The sequence below is a fragment of the Olea europaea genome, chromosome 5, assembly GCF_002742605.1.
Source record: "Olea europaea var. sylvestris chromosome 5, O_europaea_v1, whole genome shotgun sequence".
NCBI classification, from domain to species: Eukaryota; Viridiplantae; Streptophyta; class Magnoliopsida; order Lamiales; family Oleaceae; genus Olea; species Olea europaea.
The window spans coordinates 10,782,948-10,796,115 of NC_036241.1; the positions used below are offsets into that span (position 1 = coordinate 10,782,948).

Consider the following 13,168-nt stretch of genomic DNA (forward strand, 5'->3'; position numbering starts at 1 on the left):
AAAATGAATGAAAAATGAAAAAAAAAAGTTACAAGAATCCAATTTAATTTTTCTCAGAGAAAGTAGAGATAAATAATAAGAGAGAGAAATAAAAATAAATGGAATATAATAAATATAAAAAATAAATTTTAATTATACATATCCATAGAAGATTAAAGGAAAGAAAGATTAAAAAAAAAAAAGTTTTTTGTTTCTTTTTTTGTTTGTGAAAGTCTCCCAAAATCTCGTGATTAATGAGAGACCAATTTTAAAATATTATATGAGTATTTTCTGCTTAAAAGTTAGTACGTCAAAGACTTTTATAAAAGTCTCTAAAAGTCATTAAAATTTGAATACCCATAGACTTATAGAGACTTCTAAAAAGTTTTAATTGAATACAACGTAACTTTTAGAGACTTTTAAAAGTCTATAAAAGTCTTAATTGAATATACCATGACTTTTAGATAGTTTCAAAAAGTTTCAATTGAATACCTTTAAACTTTTTAAATCCCAAAAAGTCATTAAAAGTCTCTATTGAATACACCCTCCTTAGTACTATGCACATTTTGTTGTTTTGTAAATGGTGCGTGGTGGGTGTAGGTCATGGAGATAACTGATGTAATAAAATATTTAAAATTTTTTATTACTAAATATGAAGAAAATTATGTCTATTGTTTGTCTATTTTAATACTTTGTTCAACCATGTCATCATAATCTAGAAAGCTCATATCTCAGTGATCTCAAGAAAAAATAGAGTGAGGCAAAACTTTTCAAAAGTCAAAAATTGCTTTTGAGAGATTAAAATTCTGTTTTTAACTTGTTTGAATAATTTTTTAGAAGTGTTTTGTCTGACTAGAAAAGCTTCTTCTTATTAATTAATTAATTTATTTATTTATTTATTCAAAGTAACATTTTCAAAAGGTTCTTTTACAAGAAGTAGAAGTAAAAGTAGAAAACTTAATCTTTACTTAATAAATACATCTTACACCAAGCTGGGAATTGCAATCGAAGTTATTTATTCTACAAAATTGAATTTTCATTGAAAGATAACAATGAGACCTGAATTGAAAACTAAAATTATATGTTTTAGTACAATATTAAACTATGCCATCTAAAGCTATAAACTTTTTCACAAAATACGTGAAAATTGCTAACTTGTTTTGAAGCACAAATCATTATTTTAATGAGGAAACTAATGTAAAATTATTTTAAAGAAGTTAGATTACTCGAGCCAAGGATAAGAAATTACAATTTTTAAAAAATATATATAGCTATAGTCAAAATCATCAAATATTTTTTTGTTAATTTTATCATTGTCACTTAAAATAATTGAAGGGCATCAGGCTGAACCAAACACTTTGATTGTATAAACCGTGGGTCCCACAATTAATCAATTAATCCACATATATTTCACCAAAATCCTTGGAATCTTGCGGGCTGTGGACCAGTTCAGATATTTCTTATTGGTATAACATAGCTGGAATCTCAAATGAGAGTAAGATCAATTTTAAGCTGGAATCAGTTGGAATCTTGATTGATTTTTAGGTCACATTGGATGTTTGAAAAAGTTTATATATAAGAACTTTATCTTTGGGAATGGACCATTGCTTTTTTCCTTTCATCTTTTCTATCCTCACCCTTCATGACGATAGCATCGACCATTGTTGATGTAGCTTTACGATGCTTAGTTTATTATGATGATACCAAATCCGTAGGAAGGCCTCGGAAAAAATTGTTTGCCTTGGATTCGGAACTCATTGTGAGGGTTTCTTGTTGTATCGAAAATCCAATTTTCTTGTAGTGTCGATTACATGTTTGAGGAAGTAAATTCGATGAAATCACAAATTTAGTTCTTTCAAACTCTTCACGAAACATGAAATTTTAATCAAGTCTTTCAGAAAACATTCTAAGAAATCGATTACAAATAAGTTGGTATTGATTCTGTCGAGACAGGACCATCGAATCATAGTACAATAGTAACATACACAATATGAACATAGCCGATTGCAATCAAGTTGACCCTATGATAATATGGCCCATTTCCAAGACTAATTCACATGGTCGGCCGCAATCCATTTATGTAATTATGCAAACATTTCACACAATAAATTAGGAATATTGGTGTGAACTTGAAACCATAAAGTCATATTGCATTATCATGATAATTGATACTTGACCTGTCAGTCCAAAAGGGTTTCAAAATGAATATTTCAATTATACGGGTGAAGTGAACAAGTAACTATCATGTATTGCCAAAAATCATCAAACAATTGGCAAGTTGCATTTTTAAACTTCAGCATTCTATGTGAAGAATTTATAAATGGTTGATGTCGATGACAAAAAATGATGTGGTACTTTTAGATCAATTTAGAGATTTTTTTAAAAAATCATCATTTTATTATTTTTGGAATATTAGTATAATATAAGGGCGTAATTTTCAAGAACTTGAATACAAGTGGTATAGAGAGATTTTTAACAGTCCGGTCCTTCTTTTTGGACCTTTGCCCCTTTATATAGCCCTTTAAATTGGAGCTTGTCGACTTGTCGTTATAATCATAACAAGCTACAACGTCTGATCAAGCATGTGCGACATCATCCTTTTTAGACAAATTTGATTGGTTGAAGAGTTGGATTGCGATGTGGTCATCAAGATACCTTGGTTGTTGCCCCATACCTTATATAATAATGAATTTTCTTTGATCGATTTTTGCGGTGGCGTTGCTACCCTAGGGGAACACCTTTTCAATCATGTCATAATTATGTTTTCAAATGACATCTCTTATGTGCCGACCTCTACGAAAGGAATCTTGGGTTGACCTTTCATGTTGTCATATTTGACTTTGATGAAAAGGATCATTAATTTATATTAATTCTTCCTAAACGTCACTTGAACAAACAAAGCAACATGAATTCTCGAAATATCACAGGTCACCCAAATAAAAAAGAAGAATTCACTTTCAATGAACAATCTTGCAGCTTGATCGATGATTGGTTGGAAAATTATAGGTGGCCGTACTATAAACAAGGAGGTTGAATCAAGCGTGCTTCATTTGATTTGGCGTACATAACATCATATTCAATACCTTAGTGATTTCACAAGGGCTATGGAAGTTTAACAAATGTATCATCATATTAGTTAGCCAAATTTGGCCTCCATTTCACCGAACTTCAAATTTAGCCCTTGTTTGACTTCCATTCTTTTGGAAAAATACATTTTTCAACAGTATTTTGATATTATTTCAACAACACATTCTTTAATAGAATAGTATTACACGTAAATTCAAAACTTTTTCTTATTTTTTAACTACACATTCCCCATCAATACACTATTCAAAAATTTGTTCTTCCCAAAAAAATGGAACTCAAACAAGGGCTTAATCACACATTTCATGAAATCTATAATTTTATCAACTTTTCAACTACACATTTACCAATTTAAAAAAAAATCAAAATCTACTAAAAATCTAATTTTTATCCAAACCAAGCACGGGACTAGACCTGAGCATTTGGTAAACACATAATTTCAACCACTATTCTTTCTGGGTTAAAGTATGCAATGTTCCTCTGATTCTCGATAGTGAGGTTCGTGCAAGACATTGGGATGAGACAATCGTGGCAGTGTATTCGTATTTGGGTAAGATTAGATATAGCCAGACTTTTAATACATGGCATTAGAATTTTGTTGAAGCTTTACAAATTAAAATTAATCTTTTAATTCTATGAAAGATTTCGAGCATTGTGTTTTGCTTTTGGCTTAAATGGTGTAAAATAACCCAAGTGACATTAAAGCATTCTAATTGTTTCCCACTTGACCCTGAAAAATATTTTCAAGCTACTACTGAATTTATGGAAATCTATTACATATGTCACTTTGTCACTTGTTTATTGAAATGTTAATGAATTTGATGATGTGAACTACAAAATTTAACATGTGACATGAGTTAGATGTTAGTCGTCACGTCACCAAAATCCCGAATGATAAGCTTAAGATCTATTTTGTTAATTAAAAAAAATGAAGAAAACCAAGTTTGAACGTAACACACAATAGCCATCTTCACAAACCTCAAACCCCCAAATTATGAACTAGGGTTATTCGTCCTTCAATTGAATTTGAGTAATGGAAATCGTACTCCCAATTCAACCCAAATATGGGTGATCCAATGTGGCACAATCTTTTGGGACATTTAAATGATAGCACCACACTCGTTTTCAAAACTCAAGAGCTCAATTGGCTAAAGGTATGGATCATAATTATTACGGATAACTCGTATAGCCCAATGATCTTTTAAACAAATGAATAACAAAATGATTGCAATCTTTAACTAAAATTAAATACTAGGCGTCTTCAATTGTAGGACTTACTAAATTGTAGGCTTTAACTATTTAAAAATTAATTAAAATTACATAGATTTTTCAAAACGATATTCATTTCTATAAGTAATTTTGTTTTATAGACCTTTTCATGGCAATGCCTGTCTTAATTTTTCACGAAAATTTTTTTGTCTATCGCCTCACATTTCCCATTTATATTCCATAATAATTTAGGGTCTGTTCGGTAGGAATTATGAGAATTAATTTTTTGACAGTTATAAAGAGAAGTCGGTCCCACCTATAAGTGAAGAAATAAAAAATAACAACTAAAATAGTCAAATAAACGAACGAAATTGACCCAATTGTAGTAAACACTACCTCAAAAATTAATTGACTACTTGACATTGTTCAAAAACAACGATTTCTAGTATCTCCAAACTAATCCTCGAAATCAAAATTTTCGTCATATTCATCTTCAAACCTGTAAGACATCGCATCATTATGATGACCGAATATAACATCATCGTCGCAACAAGTGATCTTCATTATGAAGATTCTTCATCATAATTGCCCTCTTCAGATCTTTGCATTTTAGGTGTGGTGATGTTTTCGTTCTGTGAATGGTCATTTCTTCAAGAATCGAGTTTCAAACCGATGTGTGCCATACCAGAACCTTGTTCCTGAAATGATAATTAACAAAGTTAAGGGAAACAATAAATGCAAAGAATCCTTTTTCGAGTTACATGTTTGTTTTACACTTTCTGACCCAATGAAAATGAAACCAAAACAAGAGTATAAAACACTTACCATATCATCATTTAGAAGTCTCAAAGCATCATAATTGATTCATGTCAACATCACATGTAAAATATAATACAAACATACTCCAGCTCGCTCGTAGGGATTGAAATCGTCATACAATAAGAATTTAACAAATGACGAAAGATCATAATTTCCCTATTACTCTTAGCCATGTCTTGAGTTTTACATCGTACTGTGGCAAACAGAAAGAGAAAAAAGAATTCCCATTGAAGCCTAATTTATTACCTGCTGTTCCAATTTCTCGGTGGTTTTAACAGCTTTCCGAGCAGGGGTAATTTTCTTTGTTTCAATTTCTGCTTTTTGTTTCTTAACCTGAAATTTATCACCAATTTAGACAGTAGTCAAATTTAATCCCAAATTGAAAAGTTCAAATCTTACAGGGAGGAAAAAGTATGAAAAAGACTGTTGAAACCGACAAGTCGCAATATCATAAGCTGTCAATGTTCACATCAATATCGATAAAATGTAAGGGCCCTATCGATATTTCAACATCAGCTAAGAAATGTTTAGAAGACTACTAAAATGCTTTAAACAGTGTTTCTCATTACATTTTGTATAAAAAATAATTATGAGACCTGTCATCGGTATACTTAAGTTGCATGGCATTGACCAAAAACATAAACACAGATAATGCGAGATGGAGGGAAGAAAATAATATGGAGTCATGCACATTAGTTTCTGGGAGAATTTTACTCGCATAGTACTGCCAGATAGCCCCTGTGTGAAGAAATCTGGTTTCACTTTCTCTTCAAATAATTTAGTTAAGACAATGGTGCATAAAGTATGAACTACCCCTTACTGTTGTTGCAACACCTCCTTAAAAGAAAAAGAGTTTCCCTTGGTCACGATTACAGATGTAAGGGGTCAGGTGGTTTCTTGGTCCTCAAGGGTACTTGTGGATTCAAGGGTATGAGAAGAGGGACACCCTTTGCTGCTCAAACTGTAGTAGCAAATGCTATTCGTACAGTAGTACTAGTAGATCAAGGTATGCAACAAGCAGAAGTTATGATAAAAGACAACACAAAATTCTTCAAGATACCTAAGCTTTGGAGGTGAAACCAGACATTTCGAAAACAAATTCTCCAATCAAAGCAATCTGGTCAAATTTTTTCTTTAACTATTATAAATAAATACGAAGGATAAATGCCAAACTCAACCAAGAAATGGAATGCTTTAATTTCTATGGTTTAAAATAAATATTGATCCCATATTGTGACTTAAAGAAGAGAATATCATAATACCATCTTATAGAGACTATTTTGCACAATCGGAACTAATATTATATTTATTCACATATTACATTCTCCCATAATAATTCAAGGACATAAAAGATCAAATATCATGATGGTAGGACAAATACGTATAGTTCAATAATTCTATCGGCTAGCACCTATGTGAAAGCTAGAAGTCTAGAATCTATAGATTGTATCTTAACGAGTTACAAAAATACATGAAGAGAGAGTAAGCATCCGAATTAACATAACACTTCATCCTAGCCTACTTGTAGAATAGAAAGAAAATAAAATAATAATCAGACAAAAAGGGGAAGGAGATGGGAAAAATATGCCCATACAGAGGAACAAGGTAAAAGAACACAAACCACACCTTAATTGAGCTAAAATTAGATGAAATGTAAGAAAACATTGAGGTGATGCAAGGCTGGTAAGAAAACATTGAGGTGATGCAAGGCTGGTAAGATAGTCCAATTACATCAATCAAACCAATTGTAGACTAGAAATTCTGCCAAATTACCCCAAATGCAAGCATATCTTGAAGAGTATTAGTAAACAAGGCTTTACCTTTACAATGTTCTTTAATCATGGCTTCCCATAACATCCTTTTCAAATGCATCAACTTTTTGTTGTTAAGATATCCAACAATCTGAAGAGCATAAAAAATTGCTTAAATGCTTCCCCAACTCATGTGTCTAGTGATAAATGCTTGATTCCCTATCATATTCTGAAATATGCATCCTTTTCTTTTTCACGATATGAAATTCTAAATGACTTATCAGCTGGTGAAAATGTTAGATATTATCAACGAACGAAAAAATTTCGTTAAAAGATTTCAGCAAAGTACAGGACTAAAGAAGAAGCATTAGAAACTTACAGGGTGCATAGAAGTTTTGATTATTCAAACAAAAGTAAAGGTATTCTAATGGAAAGCATGAAAGTAATTTACCATCATAAAAAACACTTGTGAGAACCATTGCCAGAGTTTAAACGATAATGCATGTGAAACAACAAAGGATATGCCTCAGAATCATCAACATCGGAAAGACTTTCTGAGCCATTAGATTTAGTTCTACTTCTTTTCTTGTACCTTTGTTTTTACCAGATTTAGTTCTTTTCTTATTAACTAAAACTTCTGCAGCTATCCATTGTCTTAGCCAAAAAGATTCTGCATAAGAAATTTCATGAAAACTACATTAAAGATTACAGCCAGTGCTCTCAGTTGCAACATTGCAAGTCAGGTAGCAACTCCACTCTGCAGGAAGTCTCAACTTCCACCATCTACAAAACAGATAATATAAATATGAAATGTGAGATTTACAATAACTATGATCTATTTTATATGGCTTCTAGTTGAATGAAACCTTACAAGGACTTTATCAGCATCATCTTACACTTCGATAAAAGAATAAAGTTCCCATAAACCAACACCCTGCTGGTGAAGGAATCCGCTCTTGATATCATATTTGGAAAAAAAAAAAAAAATCCAAAAACCCTCTTTTATTGAATAAAATAATAATAAAAAACAGGAGAAAAATTGAAAACACCAATGAGACTGATCGTCAAGCAAATAAATAACTCGGGAATTTTTGCTAATCAATTTGGACAAAAAGGGTAAATGACTGCCTATACACTGAAATAGTAATATCACTGCGTATACATTCATCCAATCTTAGCAATATTTAACAATTTCATGGGCTGAAAATTCATGAAAATATACGAATTGAAAGGGAGTAAAAGAAAAGAAAGAAATTAGGGTTTTTGGAACTTTGAGTAATCTCCATCGATAGAGAAATACCGCTGAAGTTTCAAAGTGGTTATGCGCAGAGTATAAGAGAGTTTTAAGTGGTTATGCGCAGAGTATAAGAGAGTTTTAAGTGGAACCCTAGACCTCAGAATATTACCGTTAGCAATTCAAAAATTAGCACCGACTCATTCTTACATAAAAAAAAATTTTACCGTTAAAAACCAATCTTTGCACCTCTCTCTCCCTCCGAAAACACTCTCTTCTACACTCTCTCTGCATCGATTACAATTTTCTCTCCCTTTTTCAGCCATGACGAAGTCTAACAACAATCTGGAGAAGAAAACAATGGGTCGGCGGAAGATTGAAATTCGGAAAATTGACAATAAAAACAGTCTTCAGGTTACCTTCTCAAAGAGGCGAAGCGGTCTTTTCAAAAAGGCAGCGGAAACGAGCCTATTGTGTGGCGCAAATATTGCAATCCTCATCCAATCTCCGGGGAACAAATTTTTCACTTTTGGCGAACCCTCCGTGGAATCCATTCTAAACCGGTACCAATTTCTTGATTATTCATTTTCTACCGAGTCAAACCCGACTGCCCACAATCTTTTGGCTGAAGAAAGAAGTGAAAATAATGAGGCAACGAAGGGATTTTGGTGGCTGAACGAAAACATGGAAACTATGGAGTTGCAGGAACTTGAAGCATTTGAAGAGAAATTGAACGTTTTGCTTCAAGCAGGGGAGATGAACCGGTCCCAATTTTTTGATGATTCCCTTTCTACTGAGTCAAACCCGACTGCCCACAATCTTTTGGTTGAAGAAAGAATTGAAAATGATGAGGCAACGAGGGAATTTTGGGGGCAGAACGAAAACTTGGAAACTATGGATTTGCAAGAACTTGAAGCATTTGAAGAGGAATTGAACGCTTTGCTTCAAGCAGGGGAGATGAATAAACAAATTGCTTCAGCTTCTTGTTCGATGATTCCGCTTCCACACCTGTAGGGTTTTAACGAAAATTTTGACGTCGTCTGATTTTTGAGTTACACATTACGTATATAAACGGACAGGATTAGGTTTTAAATTTTTTAATGTTGTCTAATGTCAACACAAGTTGGCAACTAAACCATTGGATTGTCTTTTTCGATGACGATCAACCCTATTTTTCGTTGAAATTTTTAATTGATTTAGCATAAAATCTGTTGTTTCCTGGTTTTCAATTCGAAAGTTCGCATAATTTGTTGTTGTTCTTGTACCACACAGTTTGCCTAATGTGTGATTAGCAGAAATGATATTTTTTTTGTATGATTTACGCTCTCGATGATTACATAAATTCATGAATTAGCAAGATGTATTAATTTATAATAATTATCACTCAATGAACTTACATATAAGCAGACAAAATTTACCCAATTGTAGTGAACTTTATTAAAATTAATGTGGCCTCTTATGGAAACTAGAAAGGTCATTGGTATACTGATCTTGATTCAGAAAGTGTGCACGGACTTGTAAGGATACAAGGTGTATTTCCCGGATCTTTAGTACCTTACAGTTTTTAAGTTCGAAAACTTCTTCATTTATAGCCATTGCTTTGATACTGGCTGACAAGTTATCTAATTTCATACGACAGCGCCTTGCCGTTGATGGGATTTATAGCATGCTCATGACCCTTATCGAGTACGCAAGCAATAGCATGTCGACAGGGAATCCTCGATAAGTCCCATATTTGCAGTTCACAGGCATTCTCGCTTTACTTTTCCAACAATGTCACCAAAGTGTGTAATGCGGTTGCAAACAACATTTTTGACTGTTTATCTAGCTTAGGTACCATCGCATACGATAGCATGACAAGAAAGTTCACCACAATAATCTTTACAAAAGAGATATAGCGAAGATAAGCAAGACATAAGCACGAAGTCCTTTATTTACAATAAGAATACTGACTGAATATTGGATCAATTTTATGGAGAAACACTACAGAACAAAATTTTAATTCAAGTGGAGTTGAGGGGTATTTTTCAATAAAAATATAGTAAGCACTGCCTCAAAAATTATTTAACTACTTGACATTGTTCAAAAACCATGATTCCCAACTATCTCCAAACTAATCCTCGAAATCAAAATTTTCATTATATTCATCTTCATACCCGTAAGGCATCGCATCATTATGATGACTGTATATAAAATCATCTTCGCCACAAATGATCTGCTGTTGATCTTCATCTTCATCATAATTGCCCTCTTCAGATCTTTGCATTTTGGATGTGGTAATGCTTTCGTTCTGTGAATAATCATTTCTGCAAGAATCAAGTTTCAAATCGATGATGTGTGCCGTACCAGAACGTTGTTCTTGAAATGATATCTAAAACAAGAAATGCAAAGAATCCTTAATCTAGTTACATGTTGGTTTTACACTTTCCGACCCAATAAAAACGAAACCAAAACAAAAGCATAAAATACATACCATATCATCATTTAGGTGTCTCAAAGCATCGTAATTGATTCTTGAACTTCTCTTCTGCAAAAATAGGATTCGTATCATCACTTGTAAAATACAATGCAAACATACTCCAGCTTGTAGAGATTGAAATCGCCATACAACAAGAAATTTAAGAAATGACAAAAGACCATAATTTTCCTATTACCATCAATAATATCTTGAGTTTTTCATCGTATTGTAGAAAACAGATAGCAAACAAACAAAAACTCTCATTGAACCTAATTTTTTACCTGTTGTTCCAATTTCTCGATGGTTTTAACAGCTTTTCTTGCAGATGTAGTTTTCTTTGTTTCAGTTGCTGGTTTTTGTTTCTTAACCTGAAATTTATCATCAATTTACACAGCAGTCAAATTTAAGTCTTGAAAAGTTCAAATCTTACAGCGAGGGAAACGTAGGTAAAAGAATGTTGAAACCTAAAGACAAGTCGCAATATCATAAGCTGTTCAGTGTTCACATCAATATCGATAAAATATAAGGGCCCTACATCAGCTAATAAATGTTTAAAAGACTACTAAAATGCTGAAAACATGTTTTCTTGTAATATCGGATAACAAGTATATATGAGACCTGAAATCGCTATACTTAAGTTGCATGGCATCGGCAGAACGGTGAAAGTGAGGTCGAGGGAAGAAGATAAAAAGGAGTTATGCACAGTAGTTTATGGGAAAATTTTATTCACAGTGCTGCCCATTAGTTCATTTATGAAGAAATCCGGTGTCACTCTCTTTAAATAATTTAGTTAAGATAAAGGTGCTCCAATTACTGCCTCACCGAACAAAACTTCATAAGTTGGAATTAGTTATGAATTAATTCCTTTAAAAAATTAGCTTGGAGGCAAAACTAAATTCTTCAAGATACCTAAGTTTTGGAGATGAAACTAGATATTTCAAAAACAAATTCTCCAATCAAATAAATCTGATCATACCTTTTTCTTTCAATGTTATTAATAAATACGAAGGATATATGCCAAACTCACAACCAAGAAAATGAATGCTTTAATTTCTATGGTTTAAAAGAAATATTAGTCACATATTGTGACTTAATGAAGAGAATATCATAATCTCGTCTCACAGAGACTATTTTGCACAATCAAAACTCATATTATATTTTACCACGTATTACAATTTCCCCTAATAATTCAAGTACATAAAAGATCAAACATCATGAGAGCAGGACAAATACGTATAGTTCAACAATTCTATTGGCCAGCACTTATGTGAAAGCTGGAAGCCTAGAATCCATAGATTGTATCTAAACGAGTCACAAAAATACATTCAGAGAGAGTGAGCATCTGAATAACATAACTCTCCACCCTAACTTACTTATAGAATAGAAAGAAAATAAAATAATACATGGACAATAATAGGATGGAAATACGAAAAATATGCCCATATAGAGGAAAAAGGTAAAAGAACACAAACCACACTTTAATTGAGCTAAAACAAGATGAAATGTAAGACAACATTGAGGTGAAATAAGGCTGGTAAGATAGGCCAATAACCCTCAATAAAACAAATTATAGGCTAGAAATTATGTCAAATTACTCAAAATGCAAGGCAGATTTTGAGGAGTACTAGTAAACAAGGCCTTACCGTTACATGTTCTTTATTCATTGCTTCCCATAACATCCTTTTCAATTGCATCTCCTTTTTGTTGTTAAGATATCCAACAATCTGAAAAGCATAAAAATTTGCTCAAATGAATCTCCAACTCAGGGCTCTAGTCATAAATGCTTGATTCCCATTCATATTCTGAACTATGCATCCTTTTTATTTTCACAAGATGTAATTCTTACTGACTTATCAGCCTTGAAAATGTTAGATATTATCAACGACCAAAAAGATTTCATTAACAGAGTTCAGCAAGGTACAGGACAAAAGAAGAAGCATTAGAAATTTCCAGGGTGCATAGAAGTTTTGATTATTCAAACAAAAGTAAAGGTATTCTCATGCAATGCATGAAAGTGAACTTACCTCTATAACAAAAACACTTGCAGGAACCATTGCCAGACTTTAAACAAATAATGCATGTGAAAAAAAAAGCATATACCTCAGAATCATCAATATCGGAAAGACTTTCTGACCCGTCAGATTTTGTTCTACTTCTTTTCTTGTACCTTTGTCTTTTACTAGAAGAATTCTTACTGAAGTCCTGATGAACGGCAGAAGCATCTGAGACATAAAGAAATTACATAATCTAAAACTTCTGCAACTACCCATTGTCTTAATCCAAAAGATTCTGCTTAAGAAATTTCATACACAAAAGTTGTGAGAACAACATTAAAGATTACCGCCAGATGCTCTTAGTTGCAAATTTCTAGGTTGGGTAGCAACTGCACCTCTGTGGGAAGTCCCAACTTCAACTGTCTACAAAACAAATAAAATAATTAAGAAATGTGAGATTTACAATAACTGGGATCTATTTTATATGACTTCTAGTTGAATGAAACTTTTATCAGCATGATCTTACAGTTTGATATAAGAATAAAGCTTCCCACAAACCAACACTCTGCTGGTAAAGGAATCAGCTCTTGATATCATTTTTGAAAAGGAAGTTTCCATCTTTTATTGAAAAAATAATAAT

At 32.5% G+C, this 13,168-nt stretch overlaps 1 protein-coding gene and 1 long non-coding RNA gene across 2 annotated transcripts; one reads left to right on the forward strand and one right to left on the reverse strand.

The window, feature by feature from the left end:
- Positions 1-4,643: 4,643 nt before the first annotated feature.
- Positions 4,644-8,286, reverse strand: LOC111394616. The gene is made up of 4 exons (XR_002702650.1): positions 7,714-8,286; positions 6,912-7,625; positions 5,098-5,424; positions 4,644-4,970 (listed from the first exon to the last, which is right to left on the reverse strand). It is a non-coding gene; the product is annotated as an uncharacterized LOC111394616 (long non-coding RNA).
- A 141-nt stretch (positions 8,287-8,427) lies between these two features.
- LOC111394614 (agamous-like MADS-box protein AGL29) lies at positions 8,428-9,153 on the forward strand. Its single transcript, XM_023020520.1, has one exon. It carries the CDS (start codon positions 8,437-8,439, stop codon positions 9,088-9,090), a length of 654 nt encoding a protein of 217 aa, XP_022876288.1. The 5' UTR covers positions 8,428-8,436; the 3' UTR covers positions 9,091-9,153.
- The last annotated feature ends 4,015 nt before the right edge of the window (positions 9,154-13,168 follow it).